The sequence below is a fragment of the Cheilinus undulatus genome, linkage group 12 (assembly GCF_018320785.1).
Source record: "Cheilinus undulatus linkage group 12, ASM1832078v1, whole genome shotgun sequence".
NCBI lineage: Eukaryota > Metazoa > Chordata > Actinopteri > Labriformes > Labridae > Cheilinus > Cheilinus undulatus.
The window spans coordinates 48188135-48204377 of record NC_054876.1 but is presented as its reverse complement, the minus strand read 5'-3'; the positions used below and the strand labels follow the sequence as shown (position 1 = coordinate 48204377).

The window sequence follows — 16243 nt, the reverse complement described above, 5'->3', positions numbered from 1 at the left end:
TAGAAAAGCACTCAGAGAGCGCAGACCTCCGCCATCAGCCCTATCTCCCAATAGTGAAGAATCTTTGAAAAACATTCCTGGATCCAGATGGTGATCCGGATCACTCCCAAAATCTAATTCGCCAATTACTCTCTCCCCGATGGGGTGGAAACACGGTGAGGCACAGCAATGGCTTCGCTACGTGTGGACTGTCATGGCAGAACCACCTATGGTCTCACCGGATGGCTGAAAGTCATGGCAGAAGGTGAATATTCCTCTATTCCTCCCAGCATTGTGAGTATTCTCGCTACAATTCGCTGTCTTTCTCTCTGTTTCGCTCTGACTCATCTCCTCGGCCGGGCGTGCGTCTTTCAAACTCTATAAACTCCAAAACTTTGAATAGAAAAACACCAAAAATGCTCCTGGGATTAAAGTTACTCATGTCCGCCGTCTCCTGGTGTAAAGTGGTAACAGCGCAGACCTCCGCCATTAGCCCTATCTCCCAATAGTACAGAATCCTTTAAAAAATTCCTGGAGACGGTGATCTGGATCAGTTCCAAAATCTAATCAGTTCTTCCTTATGCCATTTCTGAAATTTTTTGAAAATTTCCTGAAAATCCATCCATAACTTTTTGAGTTATGTTACAAACTAACAAACTAACCAACGAACAAACCCACCCGATCACATAACCTCCTTGGCGGAGGTAAACCGTGACTTTAAACCGTAACTTCAAAACTGAGGTACATACCGAACTGAAATTTTTCTGTACCTTTACACCCCTAGTAAACATTATAATTCAGTTTGTTCACATGCAAGTACAGTGTTTTTAGAATTGTAGCCCAAATTTTCAGCAAAGGCTGGAGAAAAGGTGATTTCAGTGGTCACTCAGCATCAACACAGGAGAAGACAAGACTTTTTTGGATAAAGAAACTTTGAAAAAGTTTACCAGACACAGAAGCAAGGACTTGCTATCAAAACACAAAGACTAGAGCAAGATAAACTCTCATATGTTTAAGATGTAACATGGAGTTTTATTTAGTGTTAGTTTCAGTTTAAGTTGGTACCTGTTCATAGTAGTGTTGTATTTCTCTGCATGTTTGGGAAGGTTTTATGTTGGATTATTGTTCTCTCTGCCTGTTACAGACAAGTGCCTCTCTCTCTCTCTCTCTCTCTCTCTCTCTCTCTCTCTCTCTCTCTCTCACTTCCTCATTCCCTATGCACCTTGTTCTCTCTCTCTGTCCAAGCCTCCCTCCCTCCCTCTCTTCCCCCTCTGAAGAATGTGGAAGGACCTGTTATTCAGATGCATGCATGACTTGCTGATGACAGGCTTTGCACGGCTGCTGCTGCCTCTGATGGCCGTTTCCTGCAGCGTCCCGTCTCTCCCTCTCTCTCTCTCTCTCCCTGCGGCCTAATAATCCAAAAACAAACTCTTGTGTGTCTTACCTGGAAGTTACGAGCTGTGCAAACAAGACTGAGTGCAAACAAAAACAGTTTACCAATGAAAACGTCTGCATTTCCTTGTTGTTTTTCAAATGTTTGGAGTTACCTTAGTGACGGGAAAAAAGATAAACTCTTAAAAATATTAGATATGCAGAGGAGGGACACAGACAGTCCTGTTTACTCTGTTGATCATGGACAACAGTTATTCTTTGAAATGGTAAACTCTTGATAGAGTCACTTCCGTTAATTCTTTTCTGTTGTCTTATTTTAACAAGATCTTCTGCTGGTCTGCTCCTCATTTTCTGCACATGAGCATGTTGCACATAAGCCAGCTTAATGTGGATGGCTTAACATCCAGCTTAGTGTCCCCAGGTATTAAGTTTTATTTTATTTATTTTTTCATTTTTACAGAAGCTACGGGTCTCTAATCTGCTCTTCATGAAGTGTTTTTTTTTTTTTTTTTTTTTTTTTTCTCTAAGTTGTGTATTGGTTTTATATTTAGGGCTGTCAGTGTTGATCAGTCTGCAATCAAGGTCTGAAATTAACATGCCAAAGCTTATTTGACACCACATGCTTGTTAGGTTAACTGGTGACTCTATGTTGGCTGTAGGTGTGAGTGTGCCTGGTTGTTAATCAGCCCTGTGACTGCCTGGCGACCAGTCCAGGATGTACCCCGCCTCTGGCTCAATGACAGCTGGGGTAGGCTCCAGCCCCCAGTGATGCTGAATGAGATAATTAGTGTGGAAAAATGGATGGATGGGTTTGGTCGTAAATATTGGTGGAAATGTTCATATCTGATATTACAGTGTTTTTTAAAAGGTTTTGGGCTTTTTATGCCTCCATTGATAGCAGAGTATGGTGGACAGAATCAGAAACTAGGATGAGAGAGCCCCACAGGTCGGATTCGAGCTTGAGCCGGCCACGTACATGGGACACACCTCAAACCACTAGGCCACCTGCGCCCCACAATTTTTAAGCTTATATTGTGCTGATAATATTGTGCACCTATAGAAATAAGGACCCTATGTTACTTTGAATGTCTCCTTTGAGTTTAAAAAACTCACTGAAAGCTCATTGGACAAGTCAGAAGTCATATGCACCTTGTGTTTAACCATCCTTCATGGCAACAGATGTAACAGATGTTTCGTGTCTTGTATAGCTGGTTTCAGACTGGATACAGAGATGAACGTCTTGGCTATGCCATTTCTTGATTTTCAGTTTGTTTGCATGTAAACAAGTTGGAGCTTTCAGACTGCGTGAGTAAGCACAGAAAATTTAGAGGATTGAGATTTTTTCTGTGCGTGGTTGTGAACCAAAATAGACAGTAAAATGATGAATAGAGAGTCATATTTACCTTGTTGTAGTAAAATGATAATACAAGTATTAATAATGATACATTTTATTTATAAGGGACTTCTCAAAAAACTTAAGACGCTGTACAGTAATTAAAAAGACCCTGCACACCACAAAAACAACATAATAGCCAAACAAACAAGCAAAGTGACAAACAGCATCAAAATCACAAACTAAAGCCAGTTTACAAAGGTGAGTCTTGAGCAGTGATTTGAGTTTGGTCAATGTGGTCTTGGATGTGTTTAGGGAGTGGGTTCCAGAGGGAGGGTGCAGCTATGGAGGAAGCTCTGTCTCGAATATCTTTTCAGTCTATTTCTTGATAACCTTGATGAAAGCCACAGGCTAAAATGCTTCTTTTAATAAAGCTGTTTCCTTGACTTCTATTGTTAAAGCTTTCTGTTTCCATTCTGTTACCGTATGTCACAGGAAATATAGACAGAGAATGAGTGCACACTCTGTGCTTTTCAAAGTAAAAGCCCAGTTTAGCTTTTCTTTTGAGAAACTTCCTTTGTTTTAACAGAATGCTTTTATTTTTTTACAGGCATGGTTCTACTGTACACTTGTTGATGCACTTGTAGGGGGTTTACTGAGGTATAACTAAAGCTGCCCATACATCAGAAGACTTTGAAAAGATTTGGAAAAGACTCTTGGAAAACTATCAGCTCACGCCTGCTCACATCTAAAGATGAGTTTTTAGAGTTTTCAGTCACAGCCTCGTCTCAGACTGAAATTTTACAAAGACTGTAAATCTTGTAGGGTCACTATTTACAAGACTACTACTAGATTCTTTTAGCAATTTTTCCCCACCATACAGTTTTTTTAAAAGTTGTGATATGTTGGACAATTCACATTGAACAGGCTGGGCTGATCTGCCCACAGCTCCACCAGCTTGGTTGGGAACTTCAACATTTCACTGCTGGTGTTTCTTTTTTCTTAAAGATTTATTTTTGGCCTTTTTGCCTTTATTAGATAGGACAGTGGATAGAGTTGGAAATAGGGAAGAGAGCGGGAGGAGACATGTTGGGAAATAGTGCCACGGGCCGGATTCGAACCTGGGTCGCCTGCGTACATGGGGTGCACCTTAACCACTCGACTACCGGCGCGCCACTGCTGGTGTTTCTTAGTCGTCCATGCCACTCTGCCACTTTTGTGGTTGTTTTGACCGGCAGGTTTCCTGTTTCCGGTTTTGTCAGAGCTCATCTATTGGTTGTTGATAGTGTTACGTCACTGCGACTTGCGATCATATCAAACACGTTTGATATGATCGCAAGTCCAAGACTAGGAAAAGACTGATATAAAACAGCGCAGATTACCTCCTTAAACTTAATGATAGAGATGACGGGAGCGCGCCGTGACTCCAGTAAGACTCCTAAAATTTACTAAAGACTTTCAGTTTTGAGTCTGTGACTGTGAAAATCTTTTGTTATAAACCCAGCATTAGGAAGAATGACAGCAGGGAGGTGGCCATCAGGCATTAAACTCCTTAGTGTGAAAGCACGAGTGGCACACACGCAGCAAAACATGCAGCCAGTTTGTCATAGCCTCAAGCTTGATGTCTACTTTTCCCTTGGGATTTATAAAGTATGCCTATCTTTCTACCTTTAATCTATAAATTTTCTCTTAAACATTCCTCCACAACATTTTGTTCTTAAGTTGCAGTGAAATCAGCGAGTTTAGGCAAAAAACAAAAATTCTATTTCCTGCTTCCTCAGTGCAAGAGCCAGGCTGTTTGAGAACGAGAGGCTTGATTTTGCATTAATAATATTTTCATAACCATTTAATACCAATGAAGCACATAATTTGCTCTATTTTACACAGTTAGTAGCAGTTCCACCATCACTTTAATAAAGGCCATGCTTTGTCTTTAAAGAATAGAAAGAAGGAAAACAACTTCATGTCAGGGAAGTGAATGAGTGATGCTGCTCCTCCACCCGCTGTACCTGCACACGTTTGCATTGAAGCCAGCTGAGTGAGCGCTAGTAAAAACCTGTGGTCACAGTTGGCAGCTTCTCTCCACTCTCGGTGTAACTGTGTGACAATGAGTCAGAGTGTTTCTGTAGCGCAGCACGCTTGTCTGACCCAGTTCTCTGTGCAAACGCTGAAGAAAGGAGCTGATGTTAACAATGAATGAGGTGATCTGGGGACGTTTTGACATGCTGCTGAAACTCTGGTGCTCGTTCTACTGACATGAATCATCATTCACTGACCTCTCTCTTCTGTTCTGCAGGATCGACCAGAAGGTGTCCAACAGCCCGTACGGCTACAAGCTGCAGGAGGCGCAGGCCATCCTCAGCGAGGTCCGCTCCATCCGAGACGCCATCAGCTCCGGGGAAAAGGAGAAACAGGAGCTGATGCAGGTACAAAGACATCTGTTTTTGAAAGGGCTTTGACAGCAGCTCTGCAACAGCCTCAACTTTGAGACTCCAAACTACGTTTATGCACCGAAAACTGCCAAACTGCAATTAAGACTGCATGCAGGAGTTTCCCCTCCATTTTTTGTTAATTTAAACCAGAAATGACCCAATACTGTGAGGCTTTGACTTGCATTTTATTGCACTGGTATTAACACAGGTATTAATGTAAGGCATATTTTTAGTATAGTCATATCTAAGTTTATTCCTCATGGTGCAGCATGTTGTGGTAACCACCTGAGTTCCTTCAGAGGCCAACATAGATACCTTATTACAGTTTTCTCATTCTCATAAATGACCTGTTGGTCTGTTTTCCTATAAACTGGGTATATTTATCAAGTCATACTGTAAAAACAAAGTGTCCAGTACTACAAAGAAAGTAATCCCAGGCTTCTCTTTGTCTAATTCTGGCCTTTGAAAATGGGGACCAATCTAAATACAAACAGTCGGACATGCTGCAGTATTCCCTCCTGACAGAACTATGAGTGCTGACATTCAGAATGATATGAAAGATAATAAAACCAGTAGCTATAGACACTGGAAAATCGCTTCTAAGTGTAATCAAGCCATAAATTCAGCTGTGACTTAAGTCTGGCATAAACTGTGCGATTTCAAGCCGACTCCTTGTTGGTCATAGTGGAATGTTAGCTAAAACTGACTGAGTCGCTCACCGGAGGGCTCACACTGTTCGAGTCTGGACGGACTGCAGCAGAAAGCTGCGGCGTTTACTCTGACAAAGTCTGACAGTCGTATCTTGTCACATCCTCTCTCTTGCCGTCCCTCCCTCTATCACACATATAAACAATATCGCCATCAGTGCTGCTCGAGGCGCATTTCCTGCTGGTTTTTTTCCCTTATTATAGGGGCGGGTGCATTAGAAAGTACTCCTGCTGTCAGGTTCTCTAGTAATTGTACTGTTCCTCACTTAAAAAGGACTGAGCATGCTACCTGAAAATAACCAAGATTCCATTCAACGCTTCAACTCCTTTTTTTGTTCTTTATTTTGAAAGGTTAAGTAATCGAACTCAAAGATTCCACTTTAATTAACGTCTATTTGTCAGCCTTAGTGTTAGGTGAAAACCTTTTAAACAGAAAAAAAAACGTGCTTAGTGTAAACAATGAATAAACCAACAAATAATAGCTTTGCAAAGCATAAGAAAAAAACACTAAGCATCAGTGACATATTAAACTTGTTTTTCAATATCACTGAAATATTAACTATTCCAGCTGTTTTCAAACTTTTAGCTTAACATTTTAAACTGTAAACCATATCTATACATAACATTTTACCCTGTAGTATTTTAGCTAGTGGTGGGGCGCAGTTAAAAAAAATAATCTAATTAATCAGAGGCTTTGTAATTAATTAATCTCAATTAATCACATATCAATATTTGACACAAGAAGCAACATTTTTCAATTTAAATGGATTTTGGTATTAGAATGAATCAATGAATAGACACATAAATGAGCTAAAACAACAAAATCGTGTTTATTTTCATCACTGAGTGTTAACATAAAGTGCAGTATTAATGAGGTATTTTATGATTGCATTGTTTGAAACGGTCTTTCTGCATGGCAGTTCATCATTTGGGTCAGCCGGCTCTATCTGTAGCACCGCTTCTAGCCCCTTATCTTCTACCACCAAGAGTGGTTGACAGTCCACTGCAATCCATTTCGCCAGTGAGTTTGTTAATTTGTCAGCCGTGAACTTATTCATTTTGGCTCTGAACCCAGTCATCTTATCAGTGTGGATTGGCGACACTGCCTGCTCGAACTGGGAACGTTGTCTGTGCTAGCTGCAACATGTTTGTCATTGAGGTGCAGCGGAGGCTTGAAGAGCTCCAGTGATAGGCAAATTTTTTCTTGTACAGTTTGCACACAACTGTGTTTTTATCCAGGTTTCCATCCAGTAGTTTTTAAAACTAGATTTTCCACCCACCAAACCCAGCAACGACTTCTCATCGGTTTCCATGGTGTTTCTCGAGTTGTGTCCTGTGCATCAGTATTACCGGTATACCGGGAACTCTTGCCATGAGAAACGTTCCTCACTGTTTGGACTGCAAAAATAAATTGTGATTAAATGCGTTATTTTTTTTGGTCACATTTTTTCTGTAATTAATTAATCTTAATTTACGCGATAAAGTCCCAGCCCTAATTTTAGCATACAATCTTTTCTAGTCAACACAACATCACATTAAACTATTTTATCAAAACACCCCTAATGTGAAAGCCCATACAAACTCTATCAATCAATCAATCTAACCTGGACAATACTGTGTGCCCATGTGTGCCAAAATTTACTGACAGCGCTCTTAAGTCACACGTTCTTCTAATCAGAACACAAAAAAACATGCCATCCATCCAGTTTATAACATAAAGATCTGCGCTACCCGTGTAACACAACACACAGAAAGTATATTAGCAAACAAAACAAGGTCAAAGGTCAGCACTCTTACCGGCTGCCTCTTTGGTTTTTTAACAGATCCCCACAGTCTACCTGATGAGTGCTGATCAGCTGCTGGGTCTGTTTCTCTATAGCTGCTCACCTGCAGCGTTGCCTCCTTCACTGGAAGCTGTCCCCAAATTTCAGAGTCCCAGATGTGCTTGCACCCAGGAAACGTTCCCTTCCGGTTCACTGAACCCTATCAATATTTGAAATCTTTATGACACAAATTATAAAGGAAAACTGTAACTCATCAATTTCACTTTTCAGGGTGTTTTTTAAAGCATCTCTCTCTATTTAGCTACTAATTTGTTTTTAACATTTTTAAATAAAATCAAAATATTCATCACTGCATCAAATATGACACCTGCTGTTTCCATGGTGATTTGAGTTGTCTGACAATCAACAAGGGGAAAATGTGTCAAAGTTGAGGATTCTGCCTGTTGTTCGGCTCTCACTGTGGGGGTGTGAGAAGTCCATCCATCCATTTTCTATTCCCCTTTTCCCATTGTGGGTTGCGGGTGGGCTAGAGCCTGTCCCAGCTGCCATTGGGTGAGAGGCGGGGTATAACCTTGACTGGCTACCAGTCAATCATAGAGACAGATGGCCAGGCATGCTCACACTCACACCTAAGGCCAATTTAGAGTCACCAGTTAACCTGACGAGCATGTCTTTGGTGGTGGGAGGAAGCTGGAGTACCTGGAGAGAACTCATGCATGCACGGGGAGAACATGCAAACTCTGCACAGAAAGTCCTTGACCAGTGACCTTTTTGCTGTGAGGCAGCAGCACTAACCCCGTCACCGCCGTGTAGCCAGTATGATAAGTCAAATGAACATCAAACATGTCAGAATCTATTTGACCAGTTTGGAGCGGCTGGTCGGGCTGCAGTTGGGTCGTGATCGGCTGTCTGAATGGGATGAAATTTGGACAGTGTGGGCCTGGCTTTACAGAATGAAGGTCCCCTTTAAAGGCTGTAAGGGCAGTTCTTTGTGATGGAGTGAGAACTGAAACCAAACAGCTCAACAGTCAGAGGATGAAGACTCAGACTGATGACATGAAGTGACTGTGGAGAGTCTGCATAGGTGTTAAGACCCTTCACGGTTTATATTACTATAATAAAAAAAGAGCTGGGTGTATTAAATGAATTTGAAGTGACCCAGAGGAGCTGATGCTGCAGGGAGGCAGGTGGTGTTTTAGTATCAGCCCTCAGTCGGTGTGATTACAGCCTGTCAGGGTCACTCGGTCCCTGTGTATCAGACGACCAGTTTTATAGCGGAATCATTTAATGTGGTGGTGACACATTACAATCATGGGGGTCTACTCATGTCTTCTAGCTCATGTGGTTCAAACTCTGAAGGGCAGACGAGCTGGACCCTTGTGGAGGAGTACTTACCTTTCTTTTGGTAAGGTAGTGAGAAAGTGTGTGATGATAATCAGAGTTGAACATGATCATAATGAAAAGTATTCATTCATGATAGTAGTAGGGCTGAACGATTTGCAAAAATAACGTAATTGCAATTTTTTTCTGCACTATTGTGATTGCGATTTAAAAAGGCGATTATTTAGGTTCCTCATTTTTTCTGTTGTTCAACAAACACAAGCAAGAAATTATTCAATATTATAACAAGTTCAATATTAGATAAGTTAAACTAGGGCTAAAACCAATGCTTTATTGAAAGGGATGATCATTTCTCATATTATTCTCATTTTGATGAAGAAAAACAAATGGATGAGCAAGAAAAGAAAGAATTTTGTAAAAAATAAAATAAAGATACTTGAAGGTTTGAATAATGTATAAAGCAGTGATACTCAACACGTGGCTCTAGAGCCGCATGTGGCTCTTTAATGTATTCATTTTAAATATTATTTCCCCAGAAAACCTAAAAATAGGGAAACATTTTTGCCCTTCACCATTTTTCCTACTTTTCACCCATTTCATCTACCCTAACTATTAAATACCACTTTTTTCCTCTTTTTTGCCCATTTTACTTACTTTTCACTCATTTTTTGCCACGATTTTGCCACTTTTTTACCATTTTACTTGTTTTTTTGTCACTTCTCACCCATTTTTGCTACTGTATGACCCTTTTTCCACTTATCCTCTTCATTTTCACCTCTTTTCACCCGTTTTTTCTTGCTTTTTGACCATTTTTGCCACCTTGAACTTATCGTTATTGCTACTTCAAGCTGTTTTTGCCACTTTTCAACACCTAGATTGTGGCTCTTGTAAAGGTATTTTTCAATAATTTTGCTCTCTTTTTGAGCAGGGTTGAGTAACACTGGTATAAAGCATAAAAAAAGAAAAAAGATTGTATCAAACTGGTATTTTGACACTTTTCAGGTTAAAGAAATATTGCACTGTCTGTGATTTGATAATTGCCATATTGCGATATAATCTAATTTGCGATTAATTGCCCAACCCTAGATAGTAGAATAATTATGCTAGACTCTGTTGTTAGTACAGCATTAGGATGAGTTCCTGATAAAAAATAGGGATTTGATTAAAGCCACATGAAATCTGAGAATATTCAGATGTTTGGACAAAGGTTTCATTCTTCGTCCCCGTGAAGGAGTGGATGATTTAGGCTGAAGTTCAATCGTAAGGCTGTAGATTTTATTGTGTTCAGCGTGTCTCTACAGTCTGCTGCATGCTGTTTTTATTCTCTCTCCCTCTAAAAAAGTCCTTCCACCCAGGCTGACATCTCCCAGCTCTCTTCGGTTTTTGTCCTCACTCATCCGTACTTCCACTTGTGTGTATTAAAGTTGCATGATGGGATTTGGAGGCTGCAGGTGTACAGTAAGCTCGTCTGCAGGGATGAATAGAGTATAGACAAATATGAGATCTGTTCTGTGACGGTTTCTATCTCTGATGCAACGCCATGCAACCCAGACTGCATTGTATCAACTCTCAGATCTTTGCTGCACAACACAAAATGTAAAATAATTAGACTTTATGAACAATCCTTCATCATTTTCAGTATTTTCAACTCCAGTCCTGCACAAAAATGGACAAATGTAGACAAAACTCTTTCAAACATCCTCATTCTTACTGACAGAAGGATTTAATCCATCAGATATTATCAGGATTGTCTGGCTGTAGATTTGTGAGTCTGGTTTTTTGGTTTGCAGGTAGAGAGGAGAGTGTGTTCAATAATACATAATCTGCTCTGAGGACTCCCCCTCTCCCGTTTCTCCTCCTCCCTCCCCCGTTACCATCTGCAGCTGACAGCTCAGTCTGATTGTCTCTTACGTATGTGTCCCTGTGAGTGTGTACTTGTTGTTTATTTGCATTTTAATGAGTGCATTTTTCAAGCTTGATTGCTTTAAGTTGTTAAAGTGAAAATAAAGAGCAAGAGTGAGACATCTGCTGTTTTTACTGTTGGACTGCCTTTTCCTCTCTGAATTAAAACTACTAAAGTGAAATAATAGCTTTAATTCAGAGAGCCAACACATTTACTAAGAGAGAATGATCAATCTATTGTAAGAGTACATTTTTGTGAACCGCCCTCCCTCCCAAGACTGATTGACTCATGAATAGATGAATCATTTTGTTGAACTTTGGCTTGCCATGAATTATTGATGATTTTGTTTTGGTTAAAGCAGCCCACAGCCTTGGCTATGACATTGATTGATATACTGACAGGAGCAGACAAAGTGTTGCAGGCTTGGTGCATTGTTTTGGTGTTTCAGCTGGTTAAACTGGAACATGCTGGTGTTTTATAGATGTTTGTTGGGACTCAGGATATGGAGCTTGGAAATGGGATGGTACCAGTCATGCTGGGGTGTATGGTCAAAATTGTGTGCCAAGGCAGAGGCAGGTCTAGGTGTGCCGAGGGAAATTGTTACAGATTTTCCAGTACCATTTTCCATCCATCAATCTTCTTCCACTTATCCGAGGTAGGGCCACGGGGGCAGCAGCCTAGGCAGGGAAGCCCAGACTTCCCTCTCCCCGGCCACTTCGTCCAGATCTTCCCGGGGGATCACGAGGTGTTCCAGGAGACATAGTCTCTCCAGCAGGTCCTGGGTCTTCCCCGGGCCTCCTCCCAGTGGGACCTGCCCGGAACACCTCACCAGGGAGGCATCCAAGTCCATCTGGACCAGATGCCAAGCCACCTCTTCTGGCTCCTCTTAACACCGAGGAGCAGCGGCTCTACTCAGAGTCCATCCCGGATGGCCGAGCTTCTCACCCTATCTCTAAGGGAGAGCCCAGACACCCTGCGGAGGAAACTCATTTCGGCCACCTGTATCTGCGATCTTTTTCTTTTGGTCACAACCCACAGCTCGTAACCATAGGTGAGGGTAGGAACGTAGATCGTAGATGCATACAGTGGTGTTAATGAACAGTCATTAATCGCAGCTTTAGCTGGCTCACTTTATGACATATGTGATAAAAATATACACTCTATGGCAGGGGTCATCAACTACATTTGCACAAGGGCCAAATTTAGTCTTGGCAAAAACTCTGGGGCTGGACTGTCAAATAGACAAAAATTAGATAAATATTTTGGTCTGATTATTATATTGTGCAGCAGGCCTCAAGAAGACAGGCCTGCCCACATAGCACCAGTATTAACTAATTTTTGACACTTTTAACCCCTTTTTGACACTTTTTGCCTCTTTAACCAGTTTTTTGACATTCTTTATCACCTTTTGAACTACTTTTCCTGCATGTTTTATCCCCTTTGTGTCACTCTTTAATCAATTTTTGCCACTTTTCTTCTATTTTTGCCACTTTCTAACTCCTTTTCATGACTTTTTTTGCCACTTTTAAACCAGTTTTTGCCATTTTTCTCCCATTATACCAATCTTTAACCTCTTTTTTGCAACTGTTTTGCTAATCATTGCCCCTGTGTGCCTCTCAGGTTATTTTTGGCTGTATTTCTGCCCCTTTTCACCCCTTTTTGATAGTTTAACCTAATTTTAACCATTCTTTAACCCCTTTTAAACCACTTTTCCTGCATGTTTTATCCCCTTTGTGCTACTCTTTTATCAATTTTTGCCACTTTTCTTACATTTTTGCTCACTTTTTTCCCATTTAGATTTCTTTTTTGCATTTTTTGCCGGTTTTGACCCATTTTTGAGAATTCTTTCCCCCTTTTACTTTTTCTTGGTAATATTTCAACCTCTTTTCAACACTTTTCCTGTCATTTTTTGTCCCTTTGTGCTGCTCTACAACCCATTTTGCTACTTATCACCCATTTTTGCCACTCTTTAACCACTTTTCGTCACTTTTATCTGTCCATTTTAACAACATTTTTGCCAACTTTAACTCTATATATTTTATATATACTAATAATGGCTGGTAAATACATTTCTATAAAGAACAATCAAATGTTAAGTCATTCTGAAACTATTTCAATATTAATCATTTTTGGGGTGGATTTAAAAAGCCAAAAGCAACTTCTTTTCCTCCTTTTATGAATTTAATGACCTCCTGGGGGCCGGACAGAAAGCTTTGGGGGGCCTGATATGGCCCCTGGGCCACCAGTTGATGATTATTGCTCTATGGGCTGAGTTTTGGCCGTTTAGAATCAAACAGTGTAAAGTGATCCTTAGGCAGTCTTTTTGAGCCACAGTATAATGATAAATTCAGTATAAGTGAAAGACAAACAGTTCGATTTGTGCGTCTCACTTACTTTTTGTTAAAGTTTATGTTAGAATAAAATGAAATTTTCAAAACCGTGCCATTCTTTGCAGCATTATGATAAAACAAGTCTTGGGAATAGGCAAGTAAAACTCCAGAGAGACATTTTGATGCTGAATATTCAAAATAAAAACACATTTTTAGTTGCATCGGAGTTTGGATGTGATATTTCTACTCCATCTGAAAATCAGAGATAAGGTGAATCCTCAGCAGGCTTCAAAACGAGCTGCAGTCGTATAAGATTTTCATCACAGCTGTAAAGATGAAAGGATGCCTGCTGCAGACGTCACTGCTGCTGCATCGCTCTAGCAAACACAGCAGGTCCAATTTTACATTTCAAGTTTTTTTCTCTGTGCCCTGAGCGACTGTAACTCAAAGACTTAATATTCTTATGTTATACTCCCCAGAGTGACGGGGTTTTATTGTTCCTGTGTTCTTAATCATGTCCTATTTTTACTCTCTGTGTTTTTATTCCTGCTGCAGTGTCCCACTTTCCCCCTACAGTTTGTTCCTGTTGTGATTCCTGTTTGTCTCTCGTGTTCATGCAGAAACTGGCCGTGTTGAAGGACAGTTTTCAGCTGGACTCGGGCTCACAGCAGGAGCTGTGGGGAAGCAGTCCCTCGCTTGCCAACTCAGAGCTGTCCATTCCTCGGCTCTACTTAGACGCTGGCTCCCAGACTGACATCCCTGCTGAGGTAAGTCCAGGCATGGTCTCAATTTCACTCTATCCACTGAAGCAGCTTTAGGAAAAGTCACGCAAACTTAAGAATATTCAAACAGGTAAATTAAAGGCTGCAGAACTTTGTACTGTAATCATGGAGAAGTTTAACAAAGATGGATGCTCATTCAGGTGTCCAAGTGCTGGGTGCTTAAGACTTAACTGAGCTTTAAACCAAAGTTTGTAAAACCCTTCTATGCTGCGAGTGAGTTCTGAGTACTACTCTGTTTTTTATTGACTTTTAATTTGATTTTGAATGACTTAAAATGTGTAGAATTTTGTACTGAAATGTTTGAAATGACAACTCCAAAGTGACTTATTTGTACTACAGTACTTACATTACCTCAAATATTTCCAACTGTTTTCAAAGCCAGATAAATTGTCATTTTTGACAGTTGTATCTGGACGTGTCTTGTCATAGTAGCTGCTATAACAGACAATCTTTACACAAAAAAGTATAAGGCAAATAAAGAGAGGAAGGTCTCAAAGTTTGAGCCAAAGTTAAGATCAAGAGCATTTCTCTTGTCCCAGCCTTTTCACCCCTGGTCATAGACGAGACCGCGGCAGTATTTTGGGCCTTTGGGACATCCACAGCACAACCAGGGGCTCGTGGCAATCCTACTACCAGCCAGGGTGGTATCCTAGGGCTGTGTTTCCCAACCATTTTTTCTTAATGTTGGGGTCAGTACCCCATTGGGGGTCGCGAGACACTGAGAGGGGGTCTCCAGATGCCTTCAGAAAACCAAGAACACTTTTGAAGTACACTGTTGCCACTTCACACCAATTTTTTCTAATTTAACAAATCTTTGCAACTTAAAACCCATTTTTTGTCTATTTTAAACCCTTTCCAATACTTTATCTGCCTGTTTTGCCACTTTTGCAACTCTGCCTATTGTTGGCTCTGTTGACACATTATTGCCACTACTAACCCCTTTTACCACATTTCACAATTTGAAAAGTCCATTTTGCCAGTTTCTGACTATTTCTGCCTCAGCTAACCCTGTTTTGCCAGTTTATATCAATTTTCATCCCATTTCACCAAATTTCTGCCTTTTTTTGCCACTTTAACGCCATTTCAGGCACTTCTGAATCCCCTTTTATTACTTGATATGCCCATTTTTTTGCCACTTTATCCCATTTTTGCCATTTCTTGGTTATGTTTTGCCACTTTCCTAACGTTTGGCATTTCTTACCCATTTCTGCTACTTTTAAAATCTTGTTTCACCACCTTTCCCACCATTTTTTGCTATTATTAACCCATTTTAGCTATTTTTTAACACATTTTAATTCTGTTTTTAACAAAGGATTGGCATTTTTAAGAGGGCTACTTACTACACAAATGAATAAATATTTGTTTCTTTGATAACAGTGGTTATTATTCAGGTAAAATGTAAAATATCACAGCTTAACTTTACAATGGCCCATGATTTTGCTTGCCCCCAGTTTGGCTGGGTCCCAGAAAGCTCTCCCATTTTCCCCCTCTAATGGACGGTCTTGTTTGCACATGACTATAATTCTCAAATGTGCATGGCTGTGTTCAGCCACCTTCAGGTACAGCGGGGGTCCCCGATCTCTGGCGCCTTTATTTTGGGGGTCTTGGGCTGAAAAGGTTGAGAACCCCTGCCATAGGCTATGCTTACGTACCACATCGACCCTTTACTCCACCCTGAAGGTGTGGACTTTATTTTTCCAACGGATTATTTTCCCATGCCCCTGGCATGCAAGGACATCCAGTGCATGACCCAGGTTGTGTCAATCTTTTTTCCTGCTCAGTGATGCCCTCTGGTGGGCTTAGACACCATTACACATCTAACTTCAGCCCAAACACAGCTCAAACATGCCTTAAAGGACCTTAATTAATTTCAGTTACTGTGTTAAAGCTGACAGCCCATGTTTGAAGAATAAACTCTGATTAATGGGGAAAGATGAGATTAAACTTTATTAATCTCAAATGAGATTCTTGTGCCACTGAAAGACGAGGAAGATCAGGAAACATTGAAATCCTTCATTTTGCTAAAATTATCTCTTATTTCACCAAAATAGTGCTTTTGATTGGAAGTTTAACCACAGTGTTTCTGTGTATTGTTTTGTTTGTTCTCAGTTTATGACGAGCACCAACAAACTGGCCGAGAAGGTTCGTCTGAGTCTGAAGTACGAGGAGGCAAAGAGAAGGTACCCTAACCCTTTATTTGTGTTATATATGGATTGTTTTTTACATTTTTGATGGTTGTTTTTAGTCATGATAAGTCACA

General features: G+C 40.6%; 1 protein-coding gene across 1 annotated transcript in view; it reads left to right on the top strand.

Moving 5' to 3' along the window:
- wwc1 (WW and C2 domain containing 1) overlaps window positions 1-16243 on the top strand; it is a 100024-nt gene that overhangs the window by 48851 nt on the left and 34930 nt on the right. The window contains exons 6-8 of the mRNA XM_041801125.1: window positions 5001-5130; window positions 13822-13968; window positions 16093-16163. Coding sequence (XP_041657059.1) covers window positions 5001-5130; window positions 13822-13968; window positions 16093-16163 — 348 coding nt within the window. The remainder of the gene's footprint in view (window positions 1-5000; window positions 5131-13821; window positions 13969-16092; window positions 16164-16243) is intronic.